The sequence below is a fragment of the Nasonia vitripennis genome, chromosome 1, assembly GCF_009193385.2.
Source record: "Nasonia vitripennis strain AsymCx chromosome 1, Nvit_psr_1.1, whole genome shotgun sequence".
Classification (NCBI taxonomy): Eukaryota; Metazoa; Arthropoda; class Insecta; order Hymenoptera; family Pteromalidae; genus Nasonia; species Nasonia vitripennis.
This window is the reverse complement of record NC_045757.1, coordinates 2,563,049-2,588,313: the sequence shown is the minus strand read 5'-3', so window position 1 is coordinate 2,588,313 and position 25,265 is coordinate 2,563,049. Positions and strand designations below refer to the sequence as shown.

Genomic DNA, 25,265 nt, shown 5'->3' with positions numbered 1-25,265 from the left:
TAAAGTGCATTTTTTTACTACTTAGCATAAAAAATCTTTAACGATTTTTTGTTATTAGACAAATTTGGAAATAATGGAAAATGAGCAAGCAAGAAAAAATTTACCGAAATATCATTACATTAGTTTATTACATTAGTTGATTGTGAGTACAATGGCAGAAATATACTTTTAATAAACATGATCATACATATGTAAAAAACGCGGCAACTGACTGAGATTTATAATTATCGGACCCATTGAAATCTAAACTAATAGTTATCTTCCTTCCAGTAGATTTGACATTTTCTAAATGTTCATCACCAGCCCTGTAATTATATAACAATTGTATTTAGCCAATAACTTGAAGAATATTTATATATGATATTTGTTCGTTTTCTACTATTGACTTACTTGAATAATCGTTTTGATTCATCCACACGATCGCCATCATAGATGCCCACGTTCAAAGCATTACTATAAGGATTCATCGTATCAACCCTACTCGATGGGCTTACAACAGCGTAATCGAATCCGTAAACATAAACATGTTTACCCTCTGGTGCTTCAATAATCCAAGAACATTGAACTGGCGAATTTTTAAATACTTTCACAATCAGGGATGCTGGGCTTTGCAAGTCAGACAAAGTTTTCCATTCGCCTACAAAATAGTAGTAATTACTGTATAAATAACTGCAACAATGATTACACTGTAGGATTGTCACTATGTTTTTACTTACAGTCACGATTTTCATGTAATTTATACACGTTACGTGAAGCCAAATCCCAAGGGCATATAGAATGATTTGAACTGAAATCATAACAATTTGCAGTAACTGATTATTTTCAAATAATGCATATCACAATGCTTTTTTGCATAGGTTAACCTCACCTTCTATCTCTTAAATCGAAGAATACCGTATGATATAAATCGCTAAAGTTTTTGGCATCGGGGCCTAGACATATCTGATATCCCCCTATCACTGGATTTCCGCACACAAAAGACCTTTAAATATCATTTTTGTTTATTATTAATCAATGAAAGATAAGTTATTTTTTACTGAAATTTGAGTTTTTTACTTTCTAATAAATGCAAGCCATAACACAAATACCAAAAGTAATTTTGAGTACATCTTGAAGAATTACGGCCAGATGATCGTTGCTCTTCGATGGAATCGCTGTACAGACTGAATTAAAATAGTGCAGAACAATATTTATACCAACGATTTATCTTTTTTTTATCAAATCATCGTCATTTCACGAAGAACGGGGTTTTTACGAGTGAAAACATTTGGAAAGTCCGCATCTTTGGCTTATGGACGTAGCTCATTATCGAATTCTTATTATTTTATCTTTATTTTTGCCTTAGATAACTATAGTAGAGACAAACTATCGCTGCGGCTTCGTTTCAATTGCTAAACCTACGAACTGAACTGTATCTTTTTTTTTATCGAATTATTTTTGTTTCGCAAGCAAAGCTAATTATATTCGAGCATTTTTACACGGTTACCAAGTGTACGACACTAATTTAAATTACATTTTTATTGATTTTTCAATTTTATTACAAACTCATTTTGATAAATATGAAATTTGAAAATCGATGTGTTGACTTTTATATACATCTGATTTCTTGTAATCCGCGGTGATAAATAAATACCTCCCAGTAGATGTGACATTTTCTAATTTTTCATCGCCAAGTCTGTAATAATATGATAAAGTATGATATCGACATATGTCTTAAGTAATATTTATTCTTCATTTTCTACTCCATCTTTTTACTCACTTGAACAGGCGTTTTGATTCATCGACTTGATTGCCATCGTAAATGCTCAAATTCAAAGCGTCATCATAGGGATAAATTTTAGAATGGTTTGTAACTCCCTTGATAGGTCTAAACTGGTAATGCACAACATCAACGTGAGCGCGCTCATTCAATCCCGCATCAATGATGTAAGAGCAATTAACTGGTAAATTGTGAACTATCTCTAACTTCAGAATACTTGTGTGATTTATAAGTCGTTTACCTGCAATCGAGTCATTATAATTACGCTACATAACATTTGCAATAATTAAGATGTGATTATGTTGCTGTTTTTACTTACAATTGGCATCAGGGTGTAATGTAGAGAAGTCAATGAAGCCTACGGTCCAATTTTTAAGATTGCTGCAATTATTTTTATTTATAGTTATTGATCACAAACAAGTATAAATGTTTTTATTGAGTTATTAATCTTACCTTTCATCCTCCAATTTAACATATTCTCCGTACACAAATGACCTTTAAATAATTTTGATTTATTTACTATCAATTAATTTAAAATAATTTTTTTTTCTATAAAAACATTCGCTTCTTACTTTTTGGCAAATAAAAGGCATAATACCACACAAAGTAATTTTGAATACATCTCGAAGAACTATAGGAAACTTGTAGAATATAGACTGCTATCGCAAAGTAGCTTCGTTGTAATTGCTTTGCACACTGAATCGAAACCGCGTACAAAACTATATTTATATGAACGACTTATCATTTTTATTACATCGTTTTCATTTCGCAAGCAGCGTGATTTTACGAGTGTACTTTGTTACCAAGTAGATGTTTGGCAGTAATATTTGGTTTTATAATTTTGACACTCATCTGAGATACTTTTAAATAATAACTTTATTGATTTCACATTAATTACAAATTCATTGACGATATATATGCAATTTGAATGTCAAGGAACTGACGCTCATATACATCTGACTTCCTGAAATCTAAGGTGATGGTTAAATTCCTTCCAGTTGATATGACATTTTCGAATTTTTTATCGCCAAGTCTGCAAAAATATAATAAATTATGACATACATACAGATGTCTCAAATTATTTTATTTTCAGCTCTAACTTTCAACTCACTTGTGCAGACGTTTCGATTCATTTACTTGATTGCCATCATAGATGTTCACATTTAAAGCGTCATCGACAAAAAAATTTTTAGATTTGTATGAGAATCCTTCAAAAGCTGTGAAAATGTAGAGCAATTCATTGATATAAACGCGCTCACCCGGTCCTGCATAAATGATCCAAGAGCAATTAACTGGCAAATTGTCCACTATATGTAAACTTAGAATACGTGTGTGATTTGATAAGATATGCTGTTTGCCTGAAACCATATCATTGTAATGAATATAGATAACATTTGCAATAGCAAAAAATGTCGCTGTGTTTACTTACAATCCAGATCAGGACGTAATATATAGGTGTCATCTCTGCCTCGAGTCGAACCAACAGGATAGCTGCAATCATTTTTATTAATTTTATAGTAATTAGTCATTGGTAAATACCAAAACGTTCTTTATTAAGCTGTTAACTTTACCCTTTATCTTCCCATTTAACATTAAATCCGTACGACCTTTAATAATACATAATGCGTTGTTTATTATTATTATCAATTAATTAATTTAAAATTAATGTTTGTTTTTATCACTACTCACTTTTTGCTGAACGATAGGCATAATAGAATCATACAAAGTAATTTCGAACACATTTTGAAGACCTATGGTCAGCTTATAGCATGTAGACTGCTATTGCGCTGTCTTCTTTGTAATCGCTTTCCACACTGGATCGAAACAGTAGGAAACTATATTTATATGAGCGGTTTATCATTTTTCAATTTTATCAATTAACCTCGTTTCGTAAGAATCGTGGTTTTTCCTAGTACAACACTGTATTACATATAAATTTATAAAAGTCAGATTTTATTTAAAATACATGGTTAATTTTTGAATATTGTTTATAAGTAAACCAAAGAAAAAATTTATTTATTCCGATTGTCAATTTATTCCATTTTAACGGGCCACCTACTATGGCAGAAGAATATTCAGTGAACAGCATCATAAAGTTTCTAATATTATTTAAAATAAGGGTGACCGATACGAAGCTGCCCTGCAGCTGAGAGGCAGTTGGCAACTTTAGGAATATTAATTATTTCTTCCCGCCTTTTTCTCTGAGCGCGTGGCGAGATTTTTAAATTTGCATGAAAATGCATCGAGTCTAGGTCGGATTTCGTCTTACTTTTTCTCTGGAATTGGTTTTGAGCTTGAATAAGAAGCTTTTCTCTCATTTTATGGAGCTGCGAAGTGTGAATTTGTGCTGAAGTAGTGAGTCGTTAAATGGTTTTTAACGTAGGAAAATTTTAAAGCCATTCGAATGTCGTGATGGTTCTTAGAATCGGTAGTTTCAATCTTAAAATAGCTAGCATCGGAAAATTGAAAGAAAAAAAAATAATCATCACTATAGTAGCGCACTTACATCCTACCGAAAGTCCACGTCTATGCAGTAAGAGACCATTTCACCGTGGTTTGTTGCGCAGCTTCGTCCGCTGGGAGACACTCGGAGAGGAAGAAAAAGCGATTATACGAGTTGTGTTCTGCGAGAATTTGCGGCTCCACACGCAAGCTTTTAGCACCGATCAACGGTCACAGCATAGCTGTGGCATAACTTTGCGTACAGGCACGCGTGGATTTTCCGAGGGGGGATCTCCCGTGGTCGCACAGACAAATTTACGGCCAGGTCTGGGTGAATGTCCGCCTGATTGTGCGATGGCTGTTTTGGCCTATAGCTGGATTATGCATTTTTCGCGAGGATTGTGCTCCTGGCCTGTTGATGGGTATTTATGGCGGCTGTAACTTTACTTGGATAAAGATGTAAGAAATGCGAGCTGGGCGTATTCTCAAGTTGTGAATTTATCGGTATAGATGGAAGCTTTATATTTGTAGTGCATAAATTATAATATTGCTATACCGTTTTAATACCACATTAGTACTGATTCAATGCTTGATTCAAAGTAATCATCGAAAAACTTCAGCTCGTCCCAGCTAGAAAATTTCGCTGATCCGTAGCTCGCGTGAACCATCGAGGATTTCAGAAAAGTGAAAAACGTGACAAAAAAAAATGCGAAAGAAAGGCCGGCGCTGTAGCGAGGCAACGTTCTTACCGATCGAGTGCCACCGCTGAAGAGGGCGCTAGCGTCGTGTCGGCCAAAGAGACTGAGCAAGAGAGAAGCAAGAGAGCTGGTTGGGTAGGGTGGCCATGGGGGTGGGGCGATGTTCTCCGAGCTGTGCAGGGAGACCCTGCGTAAGGCCGCGGTGTGCTACAGTAGCGGCCGCTCGTCTGCCAGCCCCTCGCCCTCGCCGCCTTCCTCGCCGCCGCCCTCGCCCTCCAAGGAGCCGGCCACCTCCTCGCGCTCTCACCACCACCACCATCACCACCACCAACCGCACCACCAACAACACCACCACCATCATCACCACTCGTCCGAGGCCACCATCGAGACCCGAGATGTCGGATGCTCCAGTCGAGCCCAGTCCGCGGGAGATCACCATCAACAGGACGCCGCTGGCGGCAGCCACTTCTCCAGGAGGTCGACCAGTCCTCCTGAGATTCGGGAGTACGTTATAGAGAAAATTAGTCGTTGCTCGTTCGTGGTGTATTGAGATGCCTGAGGTTTTGAGACTGGTAACTGTTTTACCGGCAGACTGCAGCGCTTTCGATAAGGGTCCTCGTACCTGTTTTATCGACTCGACAACGCTGTTTTACTCGTACCTCGCGTATCTTTTGTAGAAAGAAGGCTGCACCGAGGGCTTTCAATTTCATTAAAAAGACAGGTAAACAAAGGAGAGGGCGAACGTCTCGCATAATGAGACTCCCTCGGGGCGGTCGAACCAATAGCCTTAAAACCTCCTCTCGCGCGAACGTGCTCCGGCAATTCAATACACTTCGAGCCAGGCAAAAGAGAAAGGGAGAGAAATGGAGAGAGAGAGAGAGGGAGAGAGAGAGAGAGAGAGAGAGAGAGAGAGAGAAAAAGAGAGAGTGAGAGAGAAAAAAATGGCCAATCGAACGCAGGAAACGCGCGGCGACGCCGACGAACGTCAGCAGCGGTCGGCGCACCAGCGGCCTCGAGTCGAGGGACGGACGTAGGGCGCCTTACGCTGTCACCGTCGACTACTCGTCGTCCTCGGCTAGGGAGTCTTCTTCTCAGCAGCAGTATCATTCCCATCAGCATCATCACCAACAGTATCATCAGCATCACCAACACCACTACCAGTGCCACAGACGCGGCAGATCCGCTTCGCCGGAGATGCTACGAAGCTTCAGCTACGAGGAGCAGTCGTCGCAGCAGCATTCCCCCGGCTCCTCGCCCGAGCCCGACGACAACTCCTCCACCTCTGGCGACGAAGGTAAGCTGTCCGAGGGATTCCCCCTGGGGGCAAGCACCGTACAAGCCGATCTCGCTTTATTCCTTCGAGTTTTCGTCGCAGGACGGAATCGTCCGCCGCCGTTGGGGACTTTTCGGGAATTTCACTTCAGTGATTAAAATTATAATTATTTTCACGATTAGTAGAAAAATATAATGAAAGTGGCCGCGTACGGCTTCATATCGCAGAGGCGCCGCGCGCGGATTTCTCTGCCTCCTTATAGGTCGCAGGCTCGTGTGTCTCGCCTCCCCCTCATCTTCCTCCCGTAACTGCGGCACGTGATCGGAAGATCGACGAGGGCCGCGCGCGGATGTAGAGCCTCGCGTGACTTGAATCCCCGCGTAATCGAGTTTGCTCAAGGATTTCGAGCCGCTGCTGCATACGGTCCCATGATGCGGCGGCGGGACCTGTTTTACCCCTTGTATTTTTAATAGAACAAACGTTTACCGATGACATGCCCGCTCAGGGGTATAGGAAGAAGTTTGTTGTATCGATTTCAGCTTCTTTCGTTTGCGGAAGTATCTTTTAACACATTTATTTTTTTATTTCGTGAATCGAAAACGTGAGATATAATCATAGAATTAAATAATTATTGTGGAATTTTCGTATTTATCGTCGCCGAGTTCAAACACCTCTCCGGAGCATTAATAAGTTATTATTTGTCAAACAGTAATGGAGAAATCAATTTTCCGCTTGACAACGGCACAAAGCGTTAGCGCAATAAATAATTATCGAAATCAAATAGCTGCGGGTCATATTCCTTGCCTCGATGAAAGCTGATAAATACCGAACGCATTTCTTGACGCAACGATTTTCAGCTCGACTAAAGACAGCTGACATCATTGTTGCAACGTAATTAACAGTCGATTCGATTAAAGGTACATCAGTCGCTCGTCGTCCACTTCCCGCATCGGTTCTCGAGTGTTTTTCTTTGTTTACTCCGACTCGACTCCTCGAGGCTGCAATGTCGTATCAAAAACAAGGAATCTCGTTAACAATGCAGCTCTCAAACTTAACTTTGTTTAAGCAGCAACGCGGAGTCTTCAGAAAAACTTGAAAGTGACGCCGCTGAACTTTCGCCCTCGACTCGGCTAATTTAACGCGAAATCGTGTTACGAATTTTGAGGAAGTTTTCTTTGTAATTAAACTGGCTTTTGGTATTTATGAAATCTTGATTGTTAAAAGGCTCGAATTCTCGGAGTTGTCAGATGTAAGAACTTTTTTTCTTACTTATTCAATGCTGTTTCGGCTTGAATGGATAATCAACGTAAAGCAAGCTCACGTCAGTCTTTACTGCATGAATAAACCAGCATACAAACATCTTTCCCAAAGAAACTCTCGGGCTTTGTGCAAATCTCTAAAAAAAATATACAAACTAATAGGACGAGCTTTTTCTATACGAACAGCATTAATGCTTAATTAAAACGCTTTTAGCAAGCTAATTATCTCGTTAAATATAAAGATTTAGCCATTGGGGCGTGCATAACTTCTCTTTCTGCATCTGTAGGAAAAAGCCGCACAGAAAACAAGTTTTCGGGTCGTCAAAAATTTATTTCAAAAAAGGGGCCAATTCTAGGCGAGGATCAGGCCAGGGCACCTGTAAAAGAGACCGTCGTCTCGTTTCGCGCAAAAAAGGACGAATGGCGCAGCCCGGATTGCAGTTTCGGTCCGCTTTTGTGCCGCGCGAATCTCCGCGGAAGATTTACCTGCGCGTGAGTTCGACACTTTTTTCTTCTTCTTCTGTGCAGCAGCAGCAGCAGCTTCTCTCTTATCCCCCGCGACTTTTCTGCTCGTTTTATACTGCGGCAGTTAGCTACCTATGCTGGCTTAGAAAAGTGGGACTCGACGATTGCGGATTCTCGTGATGTATGGTATTTCCGTGTTCGACCTTCCTTTTAAAGTTGAATAAATGCGATAAAATTTCGTATCAGTGAACAACGAAAAAATGAGATTCGAAAACTCGCGAACCTTTCGTAAATTCCTATCTATATCCTGACATAAAAAAGCGAAAACAAAACCATTCCATTTTCCTCCAGCCTGTGCATCTCGCGATGTCGTGCAGGATTATAAATCACACGAGCGCTGACGACGACGCGGCGATGATCGAACGCGAATTGATTCAGCAACGGAAGAGGCCAAGAGCCTCTTTCCCTCTCTCGAGGGACTTTTGGCTCGGTGCAGTACAGGTGGCGTGACGCCGAGCAGAAAAAAATATCGCGAAAGCCGATCCTCGGGAGGTCGCGTTGCGAAGAAGCGAGAGGGAAAAAAAACTCGCAACGAAGCGCGCCTGTTTTATCTATCCGTTTTATGCATGCATGTATGCGCGAAAAAATGGGTTATGCTTTTTGCGCTTCTCTTAAGAATATTGAATGCGGACGAATATACCTTCTCCGTTGGGACATCCACCTCTTTTTTACAGCCGCATTCAAATTAAAAAAGTTCGCCGAACAATCAAGACGACGCTGTGAAATTCGCGTTTTTCGCAATCCGACGCCACTATACAAGAGCTGTAACGACGCATCGCAAAAAACAAGTAGCACTTCAGTATACGCCGCAGAAAGTTCGGACTCCATTATCGCTGCACCTCCCTGGATACGCATTTGCATAGAAAACAGGGTCTCGCGCGGTATACACAGCCAAATCAGCCGCTGTTTTGGGAGGGGCAAATACGCGGTACACATCACCGGCCACCGGCCACCGGCTTAATTGTCTCCTGTACCTGCGGCTACTTGAACCTGGCTGAACACGTATACGCGGGCTAGAGGAGATCGAGTTTTCAAGTTTCGAGGGGGCGGGAGCTTTTCCGAAGTTTGGCAAGTGCAGCGCACTTTAGTCCGGTTGTTTTTAGCTGATGGCTTTTTCGAAGCTCCGAGCGGTTTATGAATAATTTCGAAACGGCGTCGCGTGCTGATGAAGCTTTAATGGGGTTAGAAGTGTTTCTGATAAGAGGGGAAGTAAAAATAAATTCGAATGCGGATTTTCGAGTTCTATTATCTGTATAGCGCATGGCCGTAGCAATTTTATCAATAATAGATTATGCAGGACTAACGAAAATTTCTTTTTTCTGTTTCAGGTAAGTTTCCATACGTACTACGTTAATCCACTCGGAACTTCCGGAATCACGTAAGTCTGTAAAAAATTGATAGCCCGGCCCCAAGATACGCAGGAATTAATTAAACCCCGAGACAAGACCGCCACGCAACTTTTTCAATTTTCAGGAATACAATCAAACTCCAACGTAAACAAAAGGCCACGTTCTTCGGAAAACTTTCATCCTAATCCATTCAGAAGCCTCGACCCATAAAAATCCCCGGCGGGAAATTTAAATTCTTTAATCAGCTGAGTACAATAGACCGAGCGAGCGAAATGTTTGATCGAAGCGCTATCGGAGCTTTCTATTGACTGAAGCAGCTCCGGCCGACGCATCTCCGAGGCGACTCACGCAGCGCCGACGTTTCCGGCCGCGAGAGGTCGTTGCGCAACATAATTTCCAATCGATGCGTACTGCGTGGATATTATTTAATGAAGTGTCGTTTCTTCTTCCCCTTTTTCCGCCGGCTTTGCAGATCGGCCTGAATTAATTTTATCGAGCGAACGCTGCGCTGCATATTTCAATAATTTTAAATTTATATTTGGAACGCTTTTTTTGCTAACGATGATTAATAATATAAGGCTCGGATTTTTTGTGCAGTGTATTTTATTCTTATATAAAAACTCTTTCGGTTTCACGTTCACAGCACGTCGTATTATACGCGATCAACGTCTATTAAAAAGTTGCACAGCCGTATCACAAATAAATTGCTCCTAGAATTTCAGAAACTCGCGTCCTTGTATACAGCGAACTTTGATATTAAATAATGAGCGCACAACCTTCGGCTTGCTAATAGCCGTCAAAATCACAAAGCGCGGAGAGAAAGAAAGAAAAGTGTCACGACGTAACACTTATTGTGCGTAGCGGCGCACACTACGTGCTCGTTAAGAAGTTTCGTCTCTCTACGTGGCGCGAAGCAACTCCTTCATTTTTTCGACATCGAGGAACTCGTAGTTAACCAGGATCTTCTGGCTTGCGAAATCCTTGTTGTCGTGGTACTTGATCTCCACGACCATGTCCTGACTGGAGGAGATGCTCTGGACGAAGTAGCCGACCTTCTCCTGAGGCGTGACGAAGTATCTGAAAATAGGATTAGCGGATGTATTTCACTCTCGGAATTTAAATGCATTATAAAAGTCTTCTTTTTATCGCAATCGCGCTGCAAGATATGTGTTTTAGCCGCGATCAAGGCGATTTGAAAAAACTCCTTGATTTTAGTGTGAGTCATTTTCAAGGAAACCGCTTCGATAAGAGTTTACACTACACGTTACTATGAAAATCGCGAAACTAATACTAAGGACATTAAACTTGGCTTCATTTTGAAACAATGATGCGATGTATGCATAAACATCAAGTACTTAGCAGAATCATTCGCTTCGAAATATTTTTAAACTCCCGAGTCTAACGACTATTTACTCCTTCGTGCACAGTTATCGTATGCAATGATTCATCCACAATTATATCTATCCTTGATTGTTAAGCCACGAGCACTTCATGTGTTTGTTCTAACGGCTTCTCGGAAGGCTTACGTAGGATTAATAAAATAGATCAATGTCTCACCTGGTAAGCAGCTTCTTCTCCACGGCTTCTCCGCCGTCGTAGAGCGAGATGGTGCTGGTCTTGACGTCATCGTCCTTGCTGGGCTTTATCTCGTCTTCCAGGACGAACAACACCGAGATTACGTTAACCACGTGATTTTTCGGCGCGTGAAGCTTCCACGTGCACTTTTCGTCCGAGCTGGCCGAGCCTTGCTTGTAAGTGTGCTCCAGGATGCCCAGAGGTTCCGTTACTTCTTTGCCGCACTCTGTAACGATTTTTTTTTAATTTTAGAACCGAATCACAAGTAACAGTTTCATTTGTAATAAAATAAAGTTGATACTCACCATTAATGAGGCTAGTCGTTTTGTTCGCGCGTAGAGGTATGAAGATATCACTGAAAAAAGATACATTGGTTTGAATAATTAAGAAAAATCTAATTAAAAAAATAAGGATGCATACCTCTTGACGCTCTTGGCAGTGAACTGAACCCAGTATCCCTCGGATCGAGCCATGGCAACGCAAGCCAGAGCCAGGCACATAATTACTGTCCTCATCTTGCGTAGTTGCTATACACGTGAGATACGACTGAGACGAGAGCAAGACATAAAGTGTGACGGGCGAAGGACCAACACTCGATCTTTATAGCTGGTGTCTGGCTGCTCCTCTACGCACACGAGACAGACGAGCCGGTAGTGGGGTGGAATAATGATTTTTGTATGGATACGAGGAAAAACATCGGCGAAGTGTAAGTCGGATGTTAGGAGTGGGAGTTGGTAATTAATAAATCTTTTTTGCTGTTGTTGTATGTGTTGATCAAGGCTTGATATAAAAGCAAAAGAAATTTTCTCGAGTAGATGAAAGTTCGGAGACACGATGTCCGAGTTGCAAGATAGGGGAAAAACTTATTTCAAAGTAAAAAGTATGAAATGCATCGAAGAGACACCTTATCACTCTTCGCATGTATCTACTTGTAATAGATGGCTGAATTTTTCTTACCTATTCCTTTTGACACCAGGTTCTGCGAGCGTAAAAATAGTGAGTTTATTCACTCCGAAGCATAGTATTTCACGTCCAACAATAAGTAGATTAAAGCCGCAGTCGAGTAATGGATTGTCGTTTTACACGCCATTCAGGCTTGCATTTAGAAAGCTCGTTAATTAATAGCATCCATTCTTTCTCACAAATTAACTTGTAAAGGCCTTATAGAAACAAGCTTCAGGAGTTTGGGAATTGCGGCAAATAATAACTGCAAATTGTAGCGATCCAATCAATTATTTATTCGAACGAGTATTATTTTACATATCACAAAATTTAACAACTATTATCTAGTGATATTTATTGAGAAGCTCTTGCATCTTGTCAACTGGAAGGAATTCGTACTTGATTTTGATGTTCTGGGTGTCGTAGTCTATGTTGTCGTGATACTTGACCTCCACAACCATGTTTTCTTGAGAAGAAATGCTGTTGACGAAGCTCGATGATCCGTGTTCTTTGGGACTAGTATAGAACCTGAAAATACAAATTTTATCATCGTCCATCTATTTTGCTTTAAATTTTCTAAAATACGTGTAAACAGTCAATGCTTACATGGTCATGAGGCCTTTTCCGGCCTCCTCGGAATTGTACAAGAAGATTCCGCTGGTCTTGGCCGAGTCGTAGTCGCTGGGTGTATCGGTATGGGCATCCAAAAGATCAAAACCCACCGAGATGATATTGATACGATGGTTCGCCGGTGCGCGGAGTTTCCAAGTGCAGGTGGCGTCCGCAGCTACTTGACCGCGTTTGTAGACCTGCTCGAGCTGGCCGTAAGGTTTCGTCACGACGCTTCCACATTCTAAAGAGCGTGTAGTAAAGGCAACAATTTTTAAAACAACGATAACTTTTGTTGTTGAGAATATTAAGTTTGAAATCAACGATGTAAGAAAAATTGTTTTCTAATTTAGAATTGGCATGTAAACCACTAAGAAGATCTTGCGTAAGCGTAATAGCAGTATAATTAAAATGACAAAATTAGGCACTAATTATCGCGAGCTCGGCTAACTGAGTAAAAGAAACAGTAATATAGGAGCTAGTTTAAACTCAAAAAGGTTTTAGTACTAGACGCTTTCAGTCTATTACATTTAATTCTAGACATCAACTGAAGAAGATTAAAAACTCGAAACCCTCGTATTCACGCTTTCAGTGCAAAACTATGTCAAGAGCTTCTCTAATGAATTAAACAAAATAAATAACGTTGGAATTACCTTTGATGACCTCAGGATTTCCTTTTGGACGCAGCGATTCGAAAATGTGACTAAAATTTTGAATAAAAGTTAATTAATCTGCATCAAAATAATAATAAAGAGTTTGCAAAAAAGGAACTCACCTGCGAACGCTGACAGCCTGGAAATTCCAATCGTTTAATTTTGCGTGTGCTAACGTCGCGCACAACGCCACAAACAGGCAAAATAGCGAAAACTTAGTCCTCATGATGTCGGTCGACGGTGCTGTAACTATCGCGCAAACAAGAGATCGACTGTGCGCTGATACGGATTGACTCTCTATTTATAAGCCGCTGTATCTTCTTTTCCGTCGAGGCGATTCCAGTTTTGCCGGTGTTTTTTATAAGCTCGTGTTCGTGCTTTAAATGAAAAGGTCCTTGCTAATGTGAGGCGGGAGAGGCGAAGCGACACTTGAATATATTTTAACGACTCGTTCATTAAATTCTTTTTCAAAAATGTAGATATCGTATCGTTGAGTAAACCTTAATTGACGTCGTATAAGAAAACGTTGAAAATTATGGATATGCGTGGACTTTTAGGAGTCCCAGATTGAACTATTAAATTTACTGCAACCTTCATTATTGCGAGAATAACCGATATTAATTGTTAATTAAAATTGATAAAAAATTTTTTTGCAGATATTGGTAGTATTAGGATTACAGCCATAAATCTATAAGGATTTGCGACTCAGTGTCTTATCAATCTGACATGGACATTTTTTAAATAAACGTCCAGTGATTCTAATCGTTTTGTTGTTTCTTGGAACTATTAAAGCCTAATATAAAAATTATTAATTTTTCAATCAGTTATCAAAATATATTGTTGAATCCTGTTTGAAAACCATTTAAAGTTATTATTTAATCAATTTATGTAAGTTGTAGTTTTGAGATAGGCTCAATCTTAATAATTTAAAACACCTTACATGAAATCTATACATTTGCATCACTAATGAGGCGTAGATATTTCGATGCCTGGTTTTGAGGATTATACATTTAGGTTATCGCCGAGACGGGTCAACGTGGAAAAAAACAATTTAAATTTCGATTAGAAAAAATATAACTAACGTATGAGAGACCTTCATGCTTTTTTCGATTATCGGATTATGAGATAATATTATTATGGCACGTGGATAAAAAAAGTAGAGATTAAAGACTTAAACTCTTGCAAGACGTAAACAACTATAAATTTTACTTCTGTTTGTCGCCAGTGTTGATGTAAAAATAATTGGTCCAATATTCTTGTTTCTTCAAACTGGAATTACCCGTGGATATATTTTGCACTGATATTCTTTCACGCTTACGGTGCCGGTATGAAAAATATCAGAGGCAAATTCATTACGTAATTAATTGTATTATTTATAAGTCATTTAGAAAAAAGCATCATATTTTATTACAAATTTATGTAGTACATTTTAAAATTAAGGAATAAGATCTTCAACTATTGAACTTTCGACAAAACCGTATTTTATGACAGCTTCTTGGTCAATATGTCTTCCAGACTCATTGTAGGTCAAGCTAATTGTTAAATCCTGCTCACTGGATAGGCACCGATTCAAATTAGCATCACCAAACCTATCGAAAACATTGTTTAGTCGATTACATTTCGTTAATATAATATACAACATTAAAGCTATCATATATGAAAAAAAAAATAAATAAAATTCAAATATTTGAATCATCAGTATCAAGAATTACTGTTGAACTAAATTTAAAGCTACCTGCTCAATAATAACAAGGAAATCGACGTTCATTAATCATAATATAAGTCTGTTGCTCGACTCACCGAAATAATCGATTCTCCTCGGTCATATCTTTGCCGTCGAAAACCTGTATGAACGGTGCGTCATCGAATTTGCTCGCATCAGCGTTCTGCAAAGTCGTACGTGTAATCCTCAGCTGCTTCACGTAGACGTGATGGTTTTCGGGTGCGTGAATTCTCCACGTGCAGTTGACCTTGTGCATAGGATTTCGTGAAACGAAGAACTGCTCGATGGTACCAGGACCTTTGGTTATCTTGCCGCCGCAATCTAAAGAAAAGTAAAATTTTGTTCATGTGGTTTTATTTGTAAATTTTCTTAAAAATTTTGGATGTAAACCGTCGATTACCCGTGTATTGTCTTTTAACTGGTTCATCTGAGACTCTTGGACGGATCCTGAAAGTTTGTTAAATGAGATTTTTATTTTTTGAAATAGATTATAATGCGGATTTTTTCATTTCATATCATCACTCACTTTTCATTCCATTTGTATACTGATGGTTTGGAAATTCGTCTGATATATCCAGATGCCATAAACCTGCAAAATTAACGGAATTGTGCAAGGGATTCACTGTAGTGCTCTTTGCTAAATTTTTCAATTTTGAGCAAAAATGTAGTACTTCAATACAAACCTTTCATTGGACCAAAACAGAAAACAGAAAAATAATATAAATAACTTGGACTGCATTTTGTGTCGACTCTTGTCAACGAAAACCGAAAACTAACCAAAAGTTCTTACCCGTGTGCGGTATTTATAATGGATACTTAAGCTGAAAATATTTTGCCTGGAGAAATGTAACAATATGTCGTTGAATTCTACTCCGATTGTGAAAATTTAATTTTGAAACTTTGGACACACTTAATAGTCATAACGGAAAGAGTGTTATAACTATCATGAAATCTTACCGAAATATCGATATTTTCAAAGCATTGTACTTTTACGTTGATATTCAATTTATATTTTTGTTTATAATGACATTATTACATTACTTTATAACACAAGACAAAGTTATTGCATAATTAATTATTTGTTTCTTTTAGACCTAAGAACTATTTATATTCAGAAAGTTTTAAGTAGTCTTTATGGTACATAAATCCATAATACAAAATTAGCCATTTTTCTTTGACTTCAGAATAGTTGATCTTCTCATACTGAAAAACAATTGTCATATTTTGTCCGATTGAAATACCATTATCAATACTTCTGACATGTGGTGTTCGAGAATCCATTCTACAATTGCAATACAATATGCACATCATTCTAATGTTTGTCACATGATGTATTTTAGGCAAACTTACTTGTACAATAGTTTAGATAGTTCAGCTGTCCATCCATCGTAAAATTTTATATCTACCTTGCCGAAATCCCTAAAATAAAAATCATTTAATATATAATCAAAATGGAATTCCTGAACAAAAACATGGTAGCCGCAGTAGGTGCGTGTATCTTCCAAGTGTATTGAATGTATTAAATACGACCAAATAAAATAACATTTTTAATGACAGTAATTCGCTCGCAGTAAAGAGTTCCACGGATTTTCTCGCATCCACGCATATTAACTAATTTATGAAGGAATAATCTGAAAGCCACTTATCAGCATAATATTGTACGTAAATTCATGTTTATTATAAAACGAACAAGTGTAAGAAGATTCGATTGAACCGATAAACGGCTCGTATAAATACGAATTTACATTATTCCGGCTCAGTCTGAATACCAACCGTGAAGGAGTATCAGTCGACGTTGAACGTTCTCTGTGTTATCGTCTCACAATGTACTCGAAATTCTTTTGTATCGTTTTACTCTGTGTGGCGTACGGTGAAAAGTTGGTGAAATTTAAGAGTTTAATCTGATTTTCGTGGTAATAAATAACCTAATTTTTGTACGGCGAATTTCTATTGCAGAGCTTTTGTTCTTGGATTATTAGATGCTGAGGGAATCATTGGTTCTCTTGGAGATATTGATCATGAGATAGAAGATCACAGGTGAAATAAACGAAAATCTTATAATTGTTGCTAGACGTTGAAATTGTTTACAATCGTATAATAATAACGTAATGCTTCCAGTCTAACTGCAAAGTATGATAATTTAGATAGACACAACGTCGTAGCTGAAATTGAAAGTAAGTAGATCCGCATCGGTTCGATTCAGAAGTAAAAGAATGCAAAGTCAATTAAAGAACAATGAAAAAACTTTCAGTATGCGGAGGACGCTTTAATACCTTGAAGCATACTTCTGCATTCGTGCTGAACTTGAGCAAAAATCAAGCAAAACATTGCACGTGGATGGTTGAAGCTCCAGCGAATAAGCGCGTTGCTGTTTTTAATATCCAAAATGTGTTAACCTTTGATGACGATGATGATTCGAAGGGCAAAGAGCATGAAAAAGCCTTCGATGACGCACTTAATTTGAGTGTATACGATGGTGACAAAGTCAATGCTTCCAAACTCTTGTTCAGGTACGTGAGGAAACGTAATTTTTTCTTTAACTGTACAAAATTCTTTAATTAATTTTGAAATATTGTTTTTCAATAGTATCAACGATTGTGAACTACACGCTGTTTCCAGCGAAAGAAAATTGACTATTGACGTTGATTATAAGAAGTCTTCAGTATATAACTCAAGAGAGATTTTTGTGCGTTTTGGATTCATATAGACTGATGCAAATTTTTTTGAGAGTTTCATTTTGACCAGTGATATTTTTTTACTTACGAAGTTTTTGATATAATTTAATTTTTGTAATAAGATATAAAAATAAAACATATTTAACCACTTGCAAGCATATTGAATGTTTATTTTCGATCCTCTTTTGTTTCTAAATTAAATAGAATACAACAATCAATAGCAGATCGTTAAAAAATATGAGTGAGAAATGATGTTAATCAACAATAAATGGTTTTATCTCTTCACGTTGATAAAAAATCCACGACGGATCCTTTCGAAATACCCACTTCTTTTACCAAATCCATACGTAAACTCATTTCCCTTCCTTCCTGATAAACCCGAACGGCGTCAATCTAAGATAACCGCCATATCAAAATATGCGAATCGTAAACACATAAAAACTGACCCACTTCTTCTCAAACCGTGAGTAGCCGCAACATCGTCGCAAAAAATACCCCAAATAAATGTCCAAAAGCATCGAGCGCAAGAGACCATCATCGGAGATTACGCAAGCACCCTTCTATTTCTATTCCATTCGTCGCATCCGCTTCGCTTTCTCTCCCACCTGCTTTCCTCGTCGAAATTCGTCTTACAGTCGGGCTCGAGAATCGCTGACTTATTCCCCGGTACTCTTGATCGACGGCCAAGCGCAAAAATGCCAGTCAGCTGACTCGCCCGCCGGCTGCCAAATCTCGACGCGGACTTTCCGGCTATGCATTACACTCGGGGATTCTTCGCTTTCGACTCGCGTGTCTTTGCGGAGACTGCTGTGCTCGAGTGTCGTTGATCTCTAGACTTGTCTGACGTCAGGAATTTTCGGTGACCGGGGCGTGCCAGAATGCTCGAGCGGATAATCTGCATAGCCTTTGTCGATTGGATGTGAGGTGTACTGTGTTGCTGCTTTTTTGCCCTGAAATCGAGTTGCTGCGATGTATTTTGATCGTAAACTGAAAGTCGCTGTTAATTTTGTCAATATTTACTTCTAACGGTGCGTCACTTTCGCTTCACCGAACTTCCAGGTGTTATCGGGGGGAAACGAAAAAAATGGTTTACGAACAGCGAGAGACAGTTTGAAAAGTGATAATATAGCTAGTTTCGCTATAGAAGAGCCTTCATTAAAATTTTGCAATTAGTAGACCAGTCGAACCGAGACCCAATTGAATATGCTTTATTTACTATAGCGCCGCGAAACGTGAGATGTTTACATTCGAGATTCCCCGATTCGATTCATCGCATGACGCGGTACACTGCTGTACGTGACAAAAGCAGCAAAGATAGGATTCAAAGCGAGAGCCCCTGCGGGGACTTCGACAAAAGGTGAATATACCTCGCCTACTGAACTGCCATGATAAAATGGCATGTATCTTTCCGTTCTTTTTTACGCCTGGCTATTTTCCCACTGTCGTAACTATTTTATGCTGCATTAAGCAACCTTCATTTCGCAGGCTTCGAACGCAGAACCTTTTTCTTTAAACAAAATTCTGATAAGTCGCTTACTTCGCCAAGCTTTTGGTAGTTTCATTACATTTGATTTTTCAGTCCGAATTAAAGCGCAATGCTTACCTAAAAACGTTATAACGATTGCTTCGCGTGTCGAATCCCACCACAATTACTTTCTAATTTACCTCAAAAACTACTCCCCTCGCTAATTTTTCATTTTTGCTGTAAAAGTCCACGGATCAAAATTCTCCGATAAAAATTTATGATCCCAGGCCGTGAGCAAGTCTCGCGACACAACTTTGAAGAAGAAGACACGACGTCAAAGTGTCAAACGACCAACTTAATTAGACACAATCCCCTACACCCAAGCCACGGTACTAAATAATCGGAATCTCCGCGCTGATCAAAGGCCGAGTTCCGGATCGAAGTCTTCTAGCTCTCGTCTCGACTATAATGCACTCGCTGGATTATTCAGCCCCGTCGCTGTCTTTGGGTTAGCTGGAGAGTGGAGCGAGATTTCGGCGCGTTCTATTTTTTCGCGGGGCTTTTTGCGTTTTTGCATTATTTACGCGGCACAGCCGGCTCGGGATTTATTTTTGGACTGGCTGCGCTCATGCTGCGCTTTTGAGGCGGGAATTTGGAGCGGCGGGCTTTGGAAATTCGGCCTTCGTTTGAATTTTGACGTTTTTTGAGCGGATAAATTATTTCGAGGGTGTGTCGTTTAGCAGATTTGCTCGAGGAGTTATTACGGTGGGGGATATAACTGCTCGTTTTACTCTTAGGTTACGTTAGATTATTCACGGTCTTTAAGTGAGACGTAAAAAACTAATAAACCGTTTTATTTTCTGTTCCAGGTGAGTACCATTTATGTGACCCAGATCCGATGCGTATTACGAACTCATCAGCGTGTCGTAAGTATATGAGATCGTGTTAGATTTGCCTCGATGAAATCAAACAGCCTCAAAGTTATAAAGCCGTTAAGTTCAGTCTGCAAACAGATTCGGTAGCGTTGTACAGCATAAAGTTCGAATGTGTGCCGCGTAACTATAAACTTAAATGTTTAACTAGACCAGAAATAATGCATACATGCACAGTCGAAATCTGCAGCTCCTCTTGAAACTTCCTATAGCTACTCCTTCGTCTTTAAAAAAAAAAAAAAAATAGTCGGAGCTCTTTTTACCCACTGCTATAAGGTTAACAAGAAAAATTACACTCTTTACAAGTAGCCGCAAGCAAACTTCTTATAATTCAACGCCTCGGCAGAGGGAATCGCCTTTTGTAGCAGTAACAGTAGAAGCCAGCATCGAGAATCCCGGTGTCTCAAAGTGCGAAAAAGGAGCAAAAGAACTAAAGGGCAATTTTTCGAGGAAAAGCTTCGCGAGCCGAGGTATTGCGAGGTTCTGAGGAATTTATTGGGGGTGGAGCTTGAGACCGGCGGTAGAAATAAAATTTTGTTACCCTTTTCTCAAAAATCCTCCTTAGACTGGTCCATTTTTCTGGAAATTATATACTTACGAGTAAAGAATCATCGTGATCTTTTTAAATTACAAAAAATTCATTTATTTCATTTTAAGTTCTAAATACAGAGTCTCCTCAGTCGTCTTTACCACCAAGTATTTCATCCTTAATTATGTTATAGTCGTGATGGTCGATAAAGTGAAACAGGATCATTATCCTGTGATTGCTATACGTTTCACTCCTGTTATCGTGCATCATATTAATCGTCAAGTATCGTCCGTGCGAAATCGCATTGTCCAATTGGTCTTTGCCAAATCTATAGAGAAAGAATGACGCGTTTAATATTTTTAAGAGTGACATCATTGATTGAGAAAAAAGTCACGGTTTACCTGTACAATTGCTTGGACGCGTTTACTCTGTCCCCTTCGTATACATCTATAACAAGGCTGTTGTCCCGTGTGCCTCTTTCTTCGAATTTTACATCATAATTTACGGTGATTTCCTCGATGTAAACGTGATGACTACTTGGTGCGTGTATCTTCCAAGTGCATCGTCGGTTATCTTTGATGAGCAGATCGATTTTTCCCGGTGCCACTGTCAAATTTCCACCACAATCTGGATGCGAAGAAAATAAAAGATCGTTATTTTTTGAAGTTTGAATGCTGCTACAATCTAGACTTACCATTGACTTCGACGATTGTGTTTTTCTCGTAGTAATCTTGGGGCAGTAGGCGGTCTAACCTATAAAAATGAAGTATGTTTATCGAAACTGTTGAACAAGAGAATTTAAATGGTTACAGTCAAGTTTTCACCTGCTAGTCGTTTCCGAGGATCCCGCACCAACTGTCACAAGTCTGTCGCACTCCGCCAATCTAAAGATGTTCAAAATTATTAGACTTTTCTGGATTAGAGTATTTCTATTCTTCTTATAATTGTACTTTCGATAATTACCTTCCACCGGACCAGAAAACTGCGGAAAATAAAATTAAACTAAGTTTGAGATACATCGTGAACAGGAGTAGTAGACCTCGCTAACTAAGAGTACGACACAAACTGAACTATCAAAGCTTACTACGTCTAGGAAAATCCCATTTTATATTTGCGATAAGGTCCATCAGTGGCACATCAATGTCAGATAATGCTTATGACGAAATAGACCAGTCCATCATAAAAAATTAGACTCATTCCATTTATCACAAAGCTGACCTTGAATTTCAAAACACTACATTACTAATATCTCCGAAATCTTATCCATAAAACGATATTCCGAACCGATACCCCTACGACACACACTCGACACATCTCTCTCAGCATAGGCAACGGTGCGAACAGCAGCAGCAGCGACTACTGCAATCTTATCTATCGCTGAGGTCGCAATTACGCTTAAAGACGCGCGGCCTTCCATTGTGCTTCTCTCTTTCTCCCTCTCTTTTGTCACGGAACTCGGCCACACTCTCTTCCTCCCCCTCGGCTTTAAAGACACCCCTTCTTTTTGAGAGAGAGAGAGAGAGAGAGAAAGAGAGACGAGCTACTTCTTTTTTTTCCTTCAGCAACTTCTCCTTTTTCCGCGCCTCCTCTCTCTCTCTCTCTCTCTCTCTCTCTCTCTCTCTCTCTCTCTCTCTTTCTCTCGATTTCTCTGTCTCCGGGTAATTAAGAAGTGCACTTCGTTACGAAGGAGAGAACAGTCGATTGTGCGCCGGGCGAGTTCGAAAAGTCGCAAGGAATCGAGAAGCGCTTGAAGAGAGAGAAAGGGACGGAACAGTGCAAACTTCGTGCGGAAGCGAAAGTTTCCGGCGACGCGCGCAGGGCTATATTGCTTGTATATTAGTTTGCTGTTTCGGAAAGCCGGCGGGATCGAGACAGTCGATTGGAATTTTTCACTTTGAGCTTTTCATCGCGCTTGTACGCGTGGATTCCAGAAAATCACGCATAGCAAGCCATTAATCAGGATCGAAAAACATGATCCTCTCGCTTTTTGTCACCCGCCGGCAAATCGTCTCGCCCTCGCGCCATCAAGCCGTTCGCCCGGAGAAACAAGTGCTGCAGCGCAAGTAGAGGGCTGGTCTCGCGTCCGTCGCAATCTCATTGGTCGGATGGCTCGAGGCGGTCGTTACTTCGCATAGAGCGCTATCTACCACTTGTGCAGTTTTCCTCCCCCTGTGTACTGTGCTCCGATCGTACCTCGCCTCGCAACTCGTGTGTCTCTTTCTTTCCGCGATATAGCCAATGTAACCCGCTTAAAGCCACGGCGTTACCCAGATTTTTCAGCTCAAAGACTGTATACACTGATCTTTTGTCGCAAGATTTTTTTTACATCGTATACTTTTATTTGGGAATTACTCTTCTGCGTGTGCAATATTGAGGAGAATCGACGGCTTACGAACGAAAATACAAAATAATCGAATGACTATGAAAATAACACCATTGCAGGATCCCGTTTGCCGCAAAACGTCATTCTTCGCGTCACAGCCGACTTGAATTTCGAGCCTTATCGCGTTCCGCTCACATTATTCTTCGGCCCGCGCACCGCTGCCTCGGATTTTCGTTGCTTGACATGATGCCAAATGCCGTGGCGCGTGTGCGAGAGCATCAAAACCACACACGCCTCCAGCTCGACGCCAAGGCGCAGAAACACAAGCTCGTAAAATCTTGCCCTGCTGCGCGCGCTCGCCTACTTCAGGGCTGTTTTTTTTCTTTTTCGCGTCGCTCGGTGTGAGGAGAAGGGCCTGCTAACGGGCTTATGGTTAATATCCGTCTTAACAAAGACTGATGCAGACATATTCAAATCTGCGTATTTAGATATGAATGCGTCGCATCATCAGAATTATTTATCGAAACACGAGTGAGATAAATGATATGTCGCAATGATTTATCTCATTATGGAGAAGTTTTATCACGTAAGCTTCTTCCAGAACAAGCGATTCGTTTGGTTAAACTGTTTATTTAGCTTTATCATGAATTATAACAGTTTAGGAAAATAAACAACTCCAGAATCATCTACAGCGATCCAAATCTCGTACCGATACTTTGTCCAATATATTTGCCAGATTTTTCAAAGTTCAAGTCGATCGTCAAATATCGTCCTCTACTTACAACGTTGTCCAAGTATTGATCACCGAGTCTAAAAATAAATTCAATTTAATACAAATGTGATCAGTATTTCGTGTAAAAGTATCGAATTCACGTACTTGTACAGACGATTTGACTCGGTCTTCTCAGTGCCGTCATAAATGTCGTAACGAAGGTTGGGATCGTAAAGAGAGCTTTCGGGAACGTTTGAAAAATCTTCAGTAGAGGCGATATGGTTGACAACGTGAAGAACGACAATACGCTGACCTTCCGACGGTGCTTCGATCGTGTAGGTGCATTTTCGGGATGAATGGGAATACAGCTCTTCGTCAATTGCGCCTACCTCCGGAGAAAGCTTCAACGTTTGGTTGCACACTGTAAATAATTATTGTCAGATATTAATCAATTTTTTATTGAAATCCAAGAATGAAATTTGTTGTACGTCGACTTGCCTCTTTGTTGCACGCTTCCAGCAGTGCGATATAGTTCGGGATGTTCGCGCAGAGCTCTGAAATATAAATAGGCAATGCATTGAGAATGTCGTAGATAATAAAAGTGGCCAGAACTTACTCTTTATTTTGTACTAAAATCCTTTTTTCATAGATTCTGAAACATAATGTTAAAATATCAAAACCCTAAAAAGTATTAGACAATATGGACACCAACTTTGGTTCATTCGATGTCAAACTGGACGACACGCATAGTAGAACTATGCAAAATAATTTCGAGTACATCGTCGAGACAATACGAGTACGTCCAACGTCGATCGAAATGAAGACTGATCAAGAGTCCCGCTTTAATCTGTACACACACGCGTCATCATTATCGCAACTCGCTGTTTTGAAATATGCGCCGGATAAACGATGTGTAGCAATCTTTTATCTCATAATTACGTTATATATTTATTCCCAGAATATACAGTATTATAATTACTGCTCCAGAGTATAAGATCGTGACAATTAGTTGAATTTCGCTCGGAATTAACGCTACTCTTTGCGCATCTCTCGCGGCAAAGGCGTAACGCGATAACTAGTAGTCGCGCTTACTTATCCGCGCAAGCTTCGCGTCTCTTCAAACAGACATCAGACAAGATGATGCTCTGCTCGAAAGAACTGATTTTCCGAGTAGTTAGTTTGCAATTTTCTCATTAAATCCAGCCTGTCAAACCTCGAATTTCAGCTCCGGTAACACATCCGCTCCGGGAGAATTTCCAAAATTACATTTCTCATTCTCGCCAGCAATACGTATATAAAAAACAGATGCACCGCTTTACGAGCTCTCTCTCTCTCTCTCTCTCTCAGTACAAATTCCAGCCTTAAAACACAAGCCTGTACACCGCACCAAAGCGCGAGTCATAAATTCGCCATTATACAATTCGCTGCTGGCTAGAGGTGCGATCTCACACACAGTTATATATCTATAAAACGAGCGGAGGAAAGCCGAAGCCGTTTTCTTGGTCTGAAGAACCCTCTCTATTCCATCTCTCTCGAAAAAATTCCGCTGCAGGTCTCGAAGACGCCCTCAAAGAAGTCAAACATTCGCTGCTGAGATATATATGCACCTCTAGGGCCATTCCACGTCAACTGGCTCGGATATGATAAATTCTTCGAGGATAGTTGCCGCTGACTCTCTGACCCAGAAGGAGAATAGCGCTCGCTTTTCGCGCAAGCTTCAAGAGGAGTGTTATTGTTGTTTCGAGCTTTTTTCATCCTTCGCTCTCTTCCTCTCACTCTCCAGTGTTACGGAAATTCGATAAGGCTAATTATTGCCCACCTC

At 39.9% G+C, this 25,265-nt stretch overlaps 9 protein-coding genes across 31 annotated transcripts in view; 2 read left to right on the top strand and 7 right to left on the bottom strand.

Moving 5' to 3' along the window:
* The window catches only part of LOC100679661 (ensconsin), a 62,162-nt gene that overhangs the window by 2,889 nt on the left and 34,008 nt on the right, over positions 1–25,265 (top strand). For 11 of the 22 annotated variants that reach the window (XM_032602272.1, XM_032602268.1, XM_032602270.1 and 8 more), the window contains exons 1-3: positions 2,635–5,403; positions 5,859–6,193; positions 19,817–19,873. In XM_032602272.1, the coding sequence (XP_032458163.1) occupies positions 5,060–5,403; positions 5,859–6,193; positions 19,817–19,873 (736 nt within the window). In that variant the 5' untranslated portion in view covers positions 2,635–5,059. Of the gene's footprint in view, positions 1–2,634; positions 5,404–5,858; positions 6,194–19,816; positions 19,874–25,265 lie in introns of those variants that run through there. The other 11 variants (XM_032602276.1, XM_032602273.1, XM_032602271.1 and 8 more) reach the window with 7 other exon arrangements.
* On the bottom strand, positions 100–1,260 carry LOC107980835. The gene is made up of 5 exons (XM_016983466.3): positions 1,057–1,260; positions 869–982; positions 717–787; positions 391–637; positions 100–305 (listed from the first exon to the last, which is right to left on the bottom strand). Exons 1-5 carry the CDS (start codon positions 1,107–1,109, stop codon positions 182–184), a joined length of 609 nt encoding a protein of 202 aa, XP_016838955.1. The 5' UTR covers positions 1,110–1,260; the 3' UTR covers positions 100–181.
* LOC107980855 lies at positions 2,635–3,565 on the bottom strand. The gene is made up of 5 exons (XM_031921825.2): positions 3,449–3,565; positions 3,331–3,366; positions 3,189–3,250; positions 2,871–3,117; positions 2,635–2,792 (listed from the first exon to the last, which is right to left on the bottom strand). Exons 1-5 carry the CDS (start codon positions 3,499–3,501, stop codon positions 2,654–2,656), a joined length of 537 nt encoding a protein of 178 aa, XP_031777685.1. The 5' UTR covers positions 3,502–3,565; the 3' UTR covers positions 2,635–2,653.
* Positions 9,891–11,554, bottom strand: LOC100678213. Its single transcript, XM_003425501.5, has 4 exons — positions 11,301–11,554; positions 11,186–11,235; positions 10,863–11,106; positions 9,891–10,382 (listed from the first exon to the last, which is right to left on the bottom strand). The coding sequence occupies exons 1-4, from the start codon at positions 11,393–11,395 to the stop codon at positions 10,205–10,207; spliced, it is 567 nt and encodes a 188-aa protein (XP_003425549.1). The 5' UTR covers positions 11,396–11,554; the 3' UTR covers positions 9,891–10,204.
* Positions 12,098–13,693, bottom strand: LOC100123346. The gene is made up of 4 exons (XM_001607536.6): positions 13,207–13,693; positions 13,085–13,134; positions 12,429–12,675; positions 12,098–12,350 (listed from the first exon to the last, which is right to left on the bottom strand). The coding sequence occupies exons 1-4, from the start codon at positions 13,308–13,310 to the stop codon at positions 12,167–12,169; spliced, it is 585 nt and encodes a 194-aa protein (XP_001607586.1). The 5' UTR covers positions 13,311–13,693; the 3' UTR covers positions 12,098–12,166.
* LOC107980851 lies at positions 14,467–15,689 on the bottom strand. Its single transcript, XM_016983540.2, has 5 exons — positions 15,491–15,689; positions 15,334–15,396; positions 15,208–15,254; positions 14,885–15,128; positions 14,467–14,673 (listed from the first exon to the last, which is right to left on the bottom strand). The coding sequence occupies exons 1-5, from the start codon at positions 15,544–15,546 to the stop codon at positions 14,520–14,522; spliced, it is 564 nt and encodes a 187-aa protein (XP_016839029.1). The 5' UTR covers positions 15,547–15,689; the 3' UTR covers positions 14,467–14,519.
* On the top strand, positions 15,077–17,637 carry LOC100678392. 2 transcript variants are annotated; one of them, XM_016983526.2, is made up of 5 exons: positions 15,077–15,138; positions 16,764–16,844; positions 16,926–16,981; positions 17,059–17,317; positions 17,394–17,565. In XM_016983526.2, the coding sequence occupies exons 1-5, from the start codon at positions 15,092–15,094 to the stop codon at positions 17,512–17,514; spliced, it is 564 nt and encodes a 187-aa protein (XP_016839015.1). In that variant the 5' UTR covers positions 15,077–15,091; the 3' UTR covers positions 17,515–17,565. The 2 variants fall into 2 exon arrangements, with proteins under 2 accessions (XP_016839015.1, XP_008202903.1); XM_008204681.4 differs by lacking the exon at positions 15,077–15,138 and adding an exon at positions 16,042–16,684 and having other exon boundaries at positions 17,394–17,637.
* LOC100678275 lies at positions 20,496–21,776 on the bottom strand. Its single transcript, XM_003425502.5, has 5 exons — positions 21,372–21,776; positions 21,233–21,292; positions 21,103–21,161; positions 20,810–21,035; positions 20,496–20,736 (listed from the first exon to the last, which is right to left on the bottom strand). Exons 1-5 carry the CDS (start codon positions 21,425–21,427, stop codon positions 20,556–20,558), a joined length of 582 nt encoding a protein of 193 aa, XP_003425550.1. The 5' UTR covers positions 21,428–21,776; the 3' UTR covers positions 20,496–20,555.
* On the bottom strand, positions 23,342–24,321 carry LOC103315494. The gene is made up of 5 exons (XM_008204682.4): positions 24,156–24,321; positions 24,060–24,095; positions 23,942–23,997; positions 23,609–23,864; positions 23,342–23,541 (listed from the first exon to the last, which is right to left on the bottom strand). The coding sequence occupies exons 1-5, from the start codon at positions 24,221–24,223 to the stop codon at positions 23,418–23,420; spliced, it is 540 nt and encodes a 179-aa protein (XP_008202904.1). The 5' UTR covers positions 24,224–24,321; the 3' UTR covers positions 23,342–23,417.

Excerpts from the sequence above, each read along its gene's own strand:
- LOC107980855 (XM_031921825.2), bottom strand. The coding sequence starts at position 3,501 with ATGTGTTCGAAATTACTTTGTATGATTCTATTATGCCTATCGTTCAGC. Across the intron at positions 3,367-3,448 it reads TGCCTATCGTTCAGCAAAAA|GTCGTACGGATTTAATGTTA; the intron begins GTGAGTAGTGAT and ends GTATTATTAAAG. Across the intron at positions 3,251-3,330 it reads GTTAAATGGGAAGATAAAGG|CTATCCTGTTGGTTCGACTC; the intron begins GTAAAGTTAACA and ends AAATGATTGCAG.
- LOC100678213 (XM_003425501.5), bottom strand. The coding sequence starts at position 11,395 with ATGAGGACAGTAATTATGTGCCTGGCTCTGGCTTGCGTTGCCATGGCT. Across the intron at positions 11,107-11,185 it reads AACGACTAGCCTCATTAATG|AGTGCGGCAAAGAAGTAACG; the intron begins GTGAGTATCAAC and ends AAATCGTTACAG. Across the intron at positions 10,383-10,862 it reads GAGAAGAAGCTGCTTACCAG|ATACTTCGTCACGCCTCAGG; the intron begins GTGAGACATTGA and ends TCCTATTTTCAG.
- LOC100123346 (XM_001607536.6), bottom strand. The coding sequence starts at position 13,310 with ATGAGGACTAAGTTTTCGCTATTTTGCCTGTTTGTGGCGTTGTGCGCG. Across the intron at positions 13,135-13,206 it reads CAGGCTGTCAGCGTTCGCAG|TCACATTTTCGAATCGCTGC; the intron begins GTGAGTTCCTTT and ends TCAAAATTTTAG. Across the intron at positions 12,351-12,428 it reads GGAAAAGGCCTCATGACCAT|GTTCTATACTAGTCCCAAAG; the intron begins GTAAGCATTGAC and ends TTGTATTTTCAG.
- LOC100678275 (XM_003425502.5), bottom strand. The coding sequence starts at position 21,427 with ATGTATCTCAAACTTAGTTTAATTTTATTTTCCGCAGTTTTCTGGTCC. Across the intron at positions 21,036-21,102 it reads CACAATCGTCGAAGTCAATG|ATTGTGGTGGAAATTTGACA; the intron begins GTAAGTCTAGAT and ends CTTCGCATCCAG. Across the intron at positions 20,737-20,809 it reads GCGTCCAAGCAATTGTACAG|ATTTGGCAAAGACCAATTGG; the intron begins GTAAACCGTGAC and ends CTTTCTCTATAG.
- LOC103315494 (XM_008204682.4), bottom strand. The coding sequence starts at position 24,223 with ATGTACTCGAAATTATTTTGCATAGTTCTACTATGCGTGTCGTCCAGT. Across the intron at positions 24,096-24,155 it reads TTGACATCGAATGAACCAAA|AATCTATGAAAAAAGGATTT; the intron begins GTTGGTGTCCAT and ends ATTATGTTTCAG. Across the intron at positions 23,998-24,059 it reads ATTTTAGTACAAAATAAAGA|AGCTCTGCGCGAACATCCCG; the intron begins GTAAGTTCTGGC and ends TTTATATTTCAG.
- LOC100678392 (XM_008204681.4), top strand. The coding sequence starts at position 16,632 with ATGTACTCGAAATTCTTTTGTATCGTTTTACTCTGTGTGGCGTACGGT. Across the intron at positions 16,845-16,925 it reads CATGAGATAGAAGATCACAG|TCTAACTGCAAAGTATGATA; the intron begins GTGAAATAAACG and ends TAATGCTTCCAG. Across the intron at positions 17,318-17,393 it reads GCTTCCAAACTCTTGTTCAG|TATCAACGATTGTGAACTAC; the intron begins GTACGTGAGGAA and ends GTTTTTCAATAG.
- LOC107980835 (XM_016983466.3), bottom strand. The coding sequence starts at position 1,109 with ATGTACTCAAAATTACTTTTGGTATTTGTGTTATGGCTTGCATTTATT. Across the intron at positions 788-868 it reads TTCGATTTAAGAGATAGAAG|TTCAAATCATTCTATATGCC; the intron begins GTGAGGTTAACC and ends TTATGATTTCAG. Across the intron at positions 638-716 it reads ATTACATGAAAATCGTGACT|GCGAATGGAAAACTTTGTCT; the intron begins GTAAGTAAAAAC and ends ACTATTTTGTAG.
- LOC107980851 (XM_016983540.2), bottom strand. The coding sequence starts at position 15,546 with ATGCAGTCCAAGTTATTTATATTATTTTTCTGTTTTCTGTTTTGGTCC. Across the intron at positions 15,397-15,490 it reads CTGTTTTGGTCCAATGAAAG|GTTTATGGCATCTGGATATA; the intron begins GTTTGTATTGAA and ends TTAATTTTGCAG. Across the intron at positions 15,255-15,333 it reads GTATACAAATGGAATGAAAA|GATCCGTCCAAGAGTCTCAG; the intron begins GTGAGTGATGAT and ends ACAAACTTTCAG.